Source organism: Spinacia oleracea, chromosome 6 (assembly GCF_020520425.1).
Source record: "Spinacia oleracea cultivar Varoflay chromosome 6, BTI_SOV_V1, whole genome shotgun sequence".
In the NCBI taxonomy this organism is placed as follows: Eukaryota; Viridiplantae; Streptophyta; class Magnoliopsida; order Caryophyllales; family Amaranthaceae; genus Spinacia; species Spinacia oleracea.
The window spans coordinates 25,380,045-25,391,099 of NC_079492.1; the positions used below are offsets into that span (position 1 = coordinate 25,380,045).

The 11,055-nt window shown below is 35.0% G+C and overlaps 1 protein-coding gene across 1 annotated transcript; it reads right to left on the bottom strand.

Annotated features, from left to right (window-relative positions):
* Positions 1–5,415: 5,415 nt before the first annotated feature.
* LOC110800442 (triacylglycerol lipase OBL1) lies at positions 5,416–10,634 on the bottom strand. Its single transcript, XM_022005746.2, has 5 exons — positions 10,250–10,634; positions 7,855–8,048; positions 7,670–7,703; positions 6,200–6,810; positions 5,416–5,843 (listed from the first exon to the last, which is right to left on the bottom strand). The coding sequence occupies exons 1-5, from the start codon at positions 10,566–10,568 to the stop codon at positions 5,574–5,576; spliced, it is 1,428 nt and encodes a 475-aa protein (XP_021861438.2). The 5' UTR covers positions 10,569–10,634; the 3' UTR covers positions 5,416–5,573.
* Between the last annotated feature and the right edge of the window lie 421 nt (positions 10,635–11,055).

Here is an 11,055-nt window from a genome sequence, read left to right on the forward strand (position 1 = left end):
TATAACAGTTCCTTATTTCACGCCCCCAAAGCTGATTTTCCTCCTTAATATCTGAAAGATTTTATGGTTTATTCCATTGGTTTTAATCTGATAGATTTCTATCATAAAAGGAAATCTTCAGTTACATTTTCTTATGGATTTAAAAAGAAGACTCTTGCTGTCCAGAAATACACACAGAAAACTATCTTCTTCCCTTCTCTTTTACTAAGATTTCTCTCTAGTTCTGAGCATAATTATGAGTTCCTAATCTCCCTTATTTGAGTGCACATTAAGGGAGATAGCTGTGTGAAATCTTGGGGGGGGGGGGGGGGGGCAACGCCATTGCGATTGCACCATAGTCGAGGCGAATTTTGCTTCTAAGACAGTGTTCATAACACGTCACAGCTTCACAAATACATTAAACTATTTGGCCCACATTGTCAACCATATTATTTCTAACTAGCTACTGATTTTGCAGAGCTCTTTTTTTTGACAGCCCTTGGGAAGTTTTCATGAACAACTAAATCCACCCCCTGAAAATAAACAAGGCAAGGAAAATATTTAGTGTGAAGGGTATTTGATGAAACAATGTACTAAAGTTATTTAACTTTTGGGGCATTTGGTGAAATAACTTTAAACTATGTGGTATTTGTGAAATAACTTTAGACTATGGGGTATTTGGTGAAATTATAAAAAGATGAACAAGAGATAAAAGTTCAGATCTTACCCTCATTTTGTCACTGATGAATGTCCAGTCATCCCTGCTACAACCTTCTCTCTCAAATAGTGCCTCGAGGTTCATCATGAAATAGTTCCAGCTCTCTTGGCTTTCAGTGTTAACCACCCCATAAGCAAGCATGAAGATCTCATTGTTTCCATCAATCCCCAAGGCTGACAGAAGCATACCCTTGAAATACCCTTACTTGTGAACCAAATGAGAAAAAGCAAACCTTGAACTTTGGTTCCACACCCCTAGGATCACTATGCCATGTGATCAGTGCATAACTCCCAGGGTTAGTCTCCTTTATCATCTCTCCATACCTAGGTAGCAGTGCATAGGACTCACTAAAATACCCATGAATAGTCTCCTTAGCCATTTCTTTAACCTTGTAGAACATCCTCATATTAACTTGTATTCTATACTTCTGCTGAGTCAACTTCTTCCATGTTAAGACAGGAATATCTAGGTTTGCCTCAATCTCTGGCAACAACTTCCCCACTAACCATTTTGTGGTCACTGTGGGGTTCACCTCAAGCCTACCACATTGTTTGTGCTTCCCAGTCAATCATTTGATTGCCCAACTGATCTTATCAACCATTTTTTAAGCATGAATCCTCCAATCATAACCCTCCATTGCATAAACAACAATATATCTTCTGTTGTCTTCCTTCTCAACACTCAACCCAAACCCCTCCTGTATACAGTAGCCTCTTAGGACATTGAGAAAGGCCTCCCTATCTGTAAATATCAACCAAGGTTCAAGCTTAATAGAACCATAGGGTTGCTCAACATATACCTTCCCATTCTTGTAATTCTTGTCCATTTTTGAGCTCCCATCTAGACACTCCTCAAATGACTTATCATGGATGTCATCCCCCAAATCATCCAACCCTCCTCATCAATAATGAAATCCCCTATTTTTGTTTCATCATCACTGTCTTCAACACCCTCATCACTACCAGATTCCTTAAAATCAGAATCCTAAGTATCTTCATCATCCTCACCATCAGATATCACAGCACTACCCTTACCCTTACATATCCTAGCTTCCCTTGTGTTTCCCCTACTAGCTTTAGGCACAAAATTTCCCACTTTGACCAGTATGGGTTTCCCCACCCTAAACCCCTTAGGTTTACCCCTTCCTGTTTTTTTGGTTTGGTTGGGATAGTTGGTCAGGTCCAGCTTGCTCTGATGGAGGTGGGACACCAGGTTCATGTTGTGTGGGTTGGGGTGCTTGTTGTGTTTGTTGGGTTGTTTCTGGTGACTCTGGGTGAGTTTCTTGAGTTGATTCAGCTTGATGTGGGGTTTTTTGTGGTCTTATTTCTGGTGTGTGTATGGTTTCAGTGGACTATGGGGGGGGGGGGGGGGGGGGGCAGGTTTTGGTGTCTTCTTTTGGGGGGTGAGTTTCTTCCTAGGTTTGGTCTTGGAAGGTTGCTTAGGAGGTGGGGACTCTTTTGTTTGTTGTTGTGGCTGAGAAAGCCCTAGAAACACTTCATCAACACCCTGTGTGTCATAAATCCTCACATACTCAATCACATCACCTCAACATCCACCACTGGAACCTCCATAGCAACTATGTATCTTTGTTGTTCCTCCATTTCCCTCATCAAAATCTCCTTTTCCTCCTCTGCCCTCCTCTGTTCTTTAGCCTCTCTTTGCATCCTCAAAATCTCTTCTTGTTTCTCCCTTAACTTTATTTCTTCCTCCTTCCTTTGCCTCTAAATCAAAGCTACATCAGACTTAAAAACTACCCCTGAATAATCTGATTCCTCTACCCACAGTTCTACCGTGTCATTGCCCCTATTCCACCCCCACATTCTCATCATTACACTACCTTCTAACAATTTTACCCTCCCTTTAGGTGACTCAGTGAACAACGTAAACTTATCAAGCAAAAATACATTTATCTTAGACGATCCAGAAAAATACATTTATCTTAGACGATCCAGAAAAATATATCCAGAAAAATGTCAATCAATTGACATCTATCAGTGTCCACAACCCTCACATCAAAATCATGTGACTTATAGTGCGGCAACAACCAAATAGAAGACATCCTAACACACAACAGAACATCAACAAAAAACAAAAATTTCCATTACTAACTTGACAAGCAAGACATTAAACAACTAATTCATACGTTATTTCATGAAAACTTAAACAAACAAATCATCTCCAGCATCAAATTTCCAGAAACCCTAAACCCAACATTAAATACCTTAAACGATGCGCGAGTATCCTAAGAACACAAAATTCACACTTGAACTTGAACTTCTACAACTTCCTTGCACAATTCGCCAAAACCCCCTTTCTGAGAATTCGTGTGTGCTCAAAAACCCAGAAAACGACTTCTCCAACATAATGTGCACCAAAATTCTTAGGATTTTTGTGTGAATGATAATGCATTTATGGTGGAAGAATGAGAAATAACAGGGGAGAGAGAGGGGGCGGTTTAAGGGTCGCAATTTTTTTGAACAGTAGAATGGGTAACCTGGGGTAGGGATGGGTTATGGCGCCCAAAAGAAAAATAAGGGCAATATGGTAAACTCCCTCTAATGGAGAGTTAACTTATTGTTAACTGCGTGGGAATTTAATGATATTGTACGAATTGTGAGGGGTATTCTGTGAATTATTGAAACTTGATGGGCATTTGGTGAATTATTGCAAAACTCGGGAGTATTTCATGAAAAATCCGTAGATATTACCCCTGCGGTTTTTTGAACATTGGGTTTTGACGAAGTTTCCACCAAACAAGTTTTCGGGTCTACTTTGGAAAGACCAAATTTGACTCGGGATAAGGCTAGGACTTGAAAGCGGTTGAAACTCGGATAAGGGAATGAGACACTTTTTTGAGTAAATTTTGCAATAGGTTCATACAAGAAAAGCATCATTTTCAGAGTAAAATCCTATCATGACACTACTTTTAGGTGGGTGAGCATGCATATTTAGGACATTAAAATTGTTATTTTGTATCGTGGTCACTTTGCTTTAAGTCAAATTTAGGGAACCCATTGTCCAAAAATTATCTTTGTTAAGCGTGATTAGAACTTGTATTTTGTTGATTTAGCATGTTGGGTGATGAAAGCAATAAACAAGTAAAGCATCATCGCAATAGAAAATAAAGTGCGAAATTAGTAAAGATTATACATCACCACCTAGAAAAGGACTAGGTGTAAACCACATCACCTAGAAGGAGTAGGCGAATAATATTGCCTAAATACTAAATGCGGAATTGAATGGTGCAATATTTAAAGGTGCGGAATTGAAACGAGCAATAAAATAAGCAATACAACATTGAACTTGTATGATAGAAATTGCATAGCTTGAATATTGAAAATCCGATTGAGGAACAATTACTCAAAAGTGATTTGGCTCCCCACGAATCTAATCATGTAAATAATCTTACTTTAAAATGAGTTGCACATTAAAAAGTATCATTGATTTTGTATACGAATATTGAAATAAAGCATGGATATTGAACTTGAAAATTGATTATTGAAGATAGAACTTTAAGTTAGGAAGATATGCTCTTAAAGATTAAGACTTTTATGTAAAATACTTCACCTTTACTAAGCTCCTATACTTGAAATTGATTCTAGTTCAAAGGAAATGATTTTCACTTAAACATCCTTGAATATTATGCATAGAAATTGTGTATTTGAACATAGAAGATTGGATGTTCATATATTCTAGTTTGGAAAAGAGTTTGCACTTTTTCAAACATCCTTGAACTTGTACAAAGTTAGAATTTTTGAAAGATTTGAATGATGATTATCATAAGGAACACTTTCAAACGTGAAAGCCTCATCTTATTAATCATGTATTATTGAAAACAAAGCTTAAAAATTGAAACTTGAAACTTGTAAAGGGAGTTTGGAAGATCATTTGAGGGGGGTTTTAAGTAAGAAATCCCCTCAAATATTACTCCTTTTGAAACATTTCCTAGTTCAAGTGAGTATGAACATCACATAGGATTAGTAAACTTGAAATAAGAAAGGTAGAAAAATAGATTTTAAGAGTCCTTGGAATGTACCTAGATTTAGGTGTTGATTGATTTCCAAACTTGGACTCCGAAAATTGCTTAGGACATTAGAACATTGAACTTGTATTTGAGGAGTAATTGTATGAGAGTATTTTGTAGAGATTTTAGGTGAATATTAAAAGATTTGAAGCTTGAAGATTGAAGGATTTGGAAATTGAATATTGGAGAGTTTCGAATTAGGCAGAGCTTCGCTGCTCGAAATTGGGTCGTTCTGCCTCTGTTTGTTTGTGAAAAGGGGGGGTATTTATAGGAAAACCTACTGGGAATAGGGCATATCAGCGCTAGGCGCAGATGCATCTGGTACCCTTTTGCGCGTTTTGGCGGTTTGCAAAAGATGCTCTTTGTACCTTCCGTCCTTTTCCTTGGAGTTTAAGGAATGGATTTTTATGGGGGAGTGTTTGCTTAGGGAGGTGATTTTCTTGATTTTAAACGCATCTCTTTGCGAATTTTACGCTGTTTGAACTCGGTTTTACGGGTCGGAGCCCGCGATGATTGGTTTTGTGGGTCGGTGCCCGAATTTGGATAACTTTTATTTAAAAGTGGTAAAAATATGACATTGACAAGCTTCATTGGGTTAGGAGCTTGACCTTAATAAGCTCTATTGGGTTAGAAGCTTATTAGAAAAACTCTAATTGTTGTAGTTGACAACTTGTTTGTGATTCTTTTAACTCCCAAAGTATTATTGTTGTAGCTGAGAACTTGTTTGCGATTTTTTTAACTCCCAAACTATTAACTCAACAATTAACATAGAAATGACAAATTAGCTTAAACGATTTGACAATGCCAGCGCAAAAAATGAAAAAGGGTTTTACATGAATAATTAAAATTCAGTTACTTTTTCTTAACATGATCGTGAAGAGGTAAAGACATGCGGCCCAATCGAGTTAAGTTGGTATAATCTTGTGGACCGTGGGCCACAAGACCCGGCAATACGAGCCCAATAACTCGATATATTACTTCACACCAGCTTTCTTTGTAATCTGGGCCCCATCTCATATGTGGATATATGAATGCCCTTACTAGCTCCCAACTTGCATTCATGTGCTTTGGTATCATCCATAACAATGAAATGTAGTTCTTGTTAGGCTCCTCTTCCAATTCCTACATTCATAACAAACGCATTATAGTAAATGAAAATTTTGTGAAAAATGAAGTAAAACACCTTAAATTGAGTGAAATATAGCTTAGATATAAAGGTCCGGTCCGACACAAGGGCACATGGACTTGGGCCGTGCCTAGATTGTTGAAAATTTCGACATGTCCCGACATTAAACCAAACAAATAATCTTAGTGTGGGCCAGACACGTTCAGACCCAAAGAGCATGACCTCAACACGAATCATTGTCCATCCCAACCTATAACTATCTTTACATATTCATGATTTATCTTAACGAATGCATTTGGCCTTTAAAAATAATGATACTAAATGAAGAAGAAAGATAAAAAAAAAAATGTACCTTTCCTCGGTAGAAAGAATCGTAGTAGAGACTAGGTCCAAAATGTTTAAACAAGAGAGTCTTGTTATCATAAGGGAGTCGAGGAACCATATCGTTACAATATACATACCTACAATATTTGACATTGTAGGCCTTCAATTTGGTCTTCATGAACTCTCCAAATTCGTCGTCTCCTACCCTCGGTTGTCCGAACGTGTAGACGCCCTCCAATCGATCGAGCAATTCTTTCTCTTCATGTAAAATTAGCACGCTCGCGAATAAAATTGCTAATGCTCCTCCCAAACTATGCCCTGTTAATACAAACTTTGCATTTTTGTTCTCTTTAAGGACTTTTCTAATTGTGTAATACGCAAATTGTTGTTTATCGTGACCTATTTTGATGTCTTTAGGCCATCCGACGTCGTTTTTGTTTTGTTGGAGGCCTAATGCCTTCATAAATCCACCGTGAACTCTTCCTACTTTTGGCAGCCCAAACCAAGAGATGTCAATGTCTGCACGCCAGTCGTCTGTGTCAAAGGGTTTTGTACCTGTAAATGCCACCACTATTGTGTCGTTCTTTTCGCTTTTGTTGCGCGCTATGAATGCATCTGTCGAGTTATTCGCTTGAAAATCTACAAAAACAAATGACAAATTGAGTTGAAAGTAAATGCAAATAACACATGTAATTATGTATGTAATACTATATCCGTTTAATAATGTTCTTTATAATTAGTATTTTGCACAAATATTAAGACAGAAAAAAGTGTAAAAAGGTGGATGAATGTAATAAAATATGGATAAAAAGTGAGAGAATGTAAAAAGGTGGATTAGTTTAAGAAAAAAAATAAAGAAAGTGAGTGAAAACTGATACGAAGTATATATGTTATGGGGGTGAGATAAGTAAGATAGTAAAATTTCATGTCCAAAAATAGTACTCCCTCCATTCCTAAATGATGTATCCATTTGGAAAAGGGTGGTGTTTTTAAGAAAATTGGAATCTTAATTTGTATTGGTATAAGTGTAATGATTGAGTGTAAGAAAAATGATTGTATGTAAGAGATTATAATAAAAAAGAAGAGAGAAAATAATAAAGAAATAAGGTAAGAGAGAGGAGTGATAATGATGGGTGATAAAGGAGGTGAGAGAGTGGGTATATGGGGAAGGGAAAATAATTAAATAATAGGGGTGAGGAAATTTAGGTGGGGAATCTTTAGGTATTTTGGTAATTAGATAGAAATGTAAGGGTATTTTAGGAGAAAATGTATGTCCAAAAATAGAAACAGATATAACAAAAAGAAACGCTTAAAATGGAAACGGATATAACAAAAAGAAATAGAGGGAGTACTTTATAGCACAATGTAAATAAATTATAAACCGGATTAAAATAGAAAGTGTAAAGATCATTTTGAAATGGAGGCACTATGTGATTAAACCACATTGATTGAGAATGAAAGACGTGTTAATCTGTTAAATACGAAGGGTAACGCTTACCATTTCGAAAGTTGTAGGATCCTAACAACTCCATCTGTTTAAATATTGGACGAAAAAAGATGTCAATTGATAAAAAGTTATTGAAACATTCCGAAGGGAAACAATCAAATTCTTACAAGTACGGTACAACATATGAAGGATTTTATTATCCAATTAAAAAAAATCAGGTGAAAAGAACTTAGTACCTTCCAATGGTCTTGAACAATGGTTTGAATGAAGGCTGAATTTTCATAGGATAACTTAGCAGCCATCCAAGAGAGGGAAGCCTCATAATTGAGATGGCCCGGTTGAATAGTTGGGTCCAAGTCAACTCTCCTATCAAGAAGTGCAAACATTGATCTATATGTCTCGCTTGACACATTTGGCATTACCACTTTTCCTGTTTCATTTCATTTAACTCTTCAGTAACCATATGAAACAATCATCAACACGTGATATTTTTGTATAGTTTAAAATAAATCAGGTAATGATATATGCGATCAGTTATTATTTTACAAATAAGCATTTTATGTATCATTTTCGTAATGTATTTTCTAATTTAGAATTAAGTTAAAAATGTATGATAAAATCACGTGTTAATCCCTGTAATAAGATTTTAGTGTCAACCTCTTATATGTAGCATTTAAGCCTCCATATATCATTTTTCTATTAAAGCATTAGTAGTATTAGAAAATGCGTATGAAAGCTATAAAAATACAAACTTATTCAAATATACCAATAATACCTCATATACTTAAATTTCTTAACATTTTTGGCCCTCTCTTTCCTCCCTAATTTGGAGTTCCGTCTATTTTCGCAAATTCCAAACCATCACTTCTACGCAACATATCCACCTACTTAACTTGTCAATGCCATTTTTCTATTGCTTCTCATTGGAATGCACCGACACCAAGTCAAGATCCAAATAATCCAATATCACATTTACATTGAGTTTTCAAAATTTATTACTCATTTGTATCACATTACTCATATTTTCAAAATTTATTACTCATTTGTAATTTAAACAAATATCATTTTGGGAAATATGTAAAAAAATTGTTTAGCTTTCATACGAGGAGTTCCCACCGCATTTGGCAAATGGATGAATTTCCCGTGGGAGTTTGCATGGGTACCTCGATGGGCGATATCCCTCCCACTTGAGATATTTTCCATACCCAAAGCTCAAACTCGATACCTTGATTAAGGAGCAAGAGGCCCTTAACCACTCATATAAACCTCAATTGGTTCCAAAATTGTCATGTTAGATCCATGTTAATCTGTATTTACATTGGATTGTGGACGTCAAAAATAACCCATAGTAGGTTTTGTTCTATTGACATTCTTTTCACTTAATTATTTCAGGACTATTAAGTTCATCACATAAGGGTTGATAAAGATTTATTACCACTTATAATTAAGACAAATTTTAATAAATTCAGATATATCTAAATAAGTAAAAAAAAAAAAAAAGGAGAATAAGACATACTAGTAACTTGTGAGAGAAAACAAGTAATCCGTATAAACGGGTTATACACAATGTCTCGCTTGAAAGGGTTAAAGTCATGTACGTGCAGTACGGCCATGATGCCTAGCTAGGATCCCAATCTGACTATTGCCTACTTGCCTAGCTCTAAAATATGTTAATTATGATTTTATTCCATTTTAATGATTATTCAATGTTTAGATCTCAATAACTCGATGGGTTTAGTTGGCATCATGTTGGAATTTTTATGCTTTAGCTGTAACTCTGTAAGGATAAGTATAAACATGAAATCTATTCACTAATTACGATCCTGTCAATATCAAAAGCTCGTGACAAAATTTATAATAATACTCCCTCGGTTTTTGATCTTTTTATAAGGAATCTTTTATGAGATTAAAAAAAAAAAGTCAAGATAAGAAGAATAAATAGAGAGAGATGGAGCATTTCATTAAAAACAATACGAAGTACAATATTAGGCTTCAATATGCATCGTTTGTAGTTTCCAGTTTTCTGTTTTTTATGTTTTGTTGTTAGTTTTCAAAACCAATATAATTACTATAAGTATGTTTATTTTTAATTTATAATTTGATATAAATCACATGACTTTTAAAACTAAAAATTGAAAACTGACCGTAATACCGAACGAGCCCTAAGTTATTTTTTACGCTTTCATTTTCTAGTGTCCCGTTTCATTTTTTACATTTAAAATATATACTTCCTTTATATTGTTTCATAAATGTCCTTAATTAATATTCTGTGAAAAATTGTGCAAGTAATTGTTTTAATTAATTAAAAGCATTGAAACACTAAATAATTTCTGCTAACAATTTTATAAAATTTAACAACAGTTTAATCATCCAGCAATTGTAATTAGATATATCCACACCTGGAAGTAGTACAATTTGGATATTTAAATTATTTGATAAGGGTATGTTAGGCAAAAATAATCCGATTAAATAGGAACAACATATTGTGATTTGTGACACCCTAAAGAGGAAAACAAACCCTATATTAAGGGACGGAGGGAGTAGAATGTGATTAATGAATAATGATGGATAATTTTTGCATATATAAAACTCTATACGGCTACATACATTATAGTTATAATTTGTGCTAACCTTTGATAAAATTGAAGGAGAGTTTGATCAACCCGCCATTATTCGTAATGAGATTCATCCACGCCTCGACCAAATAGCCAATGTACGCCACAGGCGTCTTGATATATCGAAACAACTTCAACATAAGAGCAGACGTAAAAACGAGCCATCGATAATTGAATCTTCTTAACTCGTCTTCGAATTCAGTAGGGCAAACCACAGTATTTCTCTTCTCATTACAGAATAAAAACCGAAGAAGATCGTAAAAAGTAGCTTCTTCTGGTTTCAATTCAAGATAATCCTTGCAGATTAAGCTATGTTGAGAAATGTAGTAAGACATGTCTTACAAGGAAAGACAGAATATGATCGATGGGTATTAAGTGTGGTGTCATTTAGGTGTATGTCTCAACTTTTGTTTATATACTCATTCTTCTTGAACAATAATCAGCTGATCGAGACTACAGAATTTTAAATTTAGCGTGTCAGCATTATTTTAATACTTCTTCCGTTTTACAATATAGGCTCTATTCACTAATTAACTTTGACTTACTTTTTTTACCAATATTTCAAAATACTCCATCTATCCCTTAATACTCGACCTGTTTTGACCGGACACGCTTATCAATGTACAACTTTGACCACCAATTTTTTTAACTACATATTATAAAAAATTATAAAAATATTAATATTTTAAAATATATATTAAGATGGAGCTAATAATATATTATATATTAACATTTGTTTTCATATACTAGAAATAAAATAGGGTCAAACTGAATTATGTAAATAGTGCAAAAAGTCAAAACAGGTCGAGTATTAAGAGATGG

Excerpts from the sequence above, each read along its gene's own strand:
- LOC110800442 (XM_022005746.2), bottom strand. The coding sequence starts at position 10,568 with ATGTCTTACTACATTTCTCAACATAGCTTAATCTGCAAGGATTATCTT. Across the intron at positions 6,811-7,669 it reads ATCCTACAACTTTCGAAATG|ATTTTCAAGCGAATAACTCG; the intron begins GTAAGCGTTACC and ends TTGTTTTTGTAG. Across the intron at positions 5,844-6,199 it reads ATTCTTTCTACCGAGGAAAG|GAATTGGAAGAGGAGCCTAA; the intron begins GTACATTTTTTT and ends TTATGAATGTAG.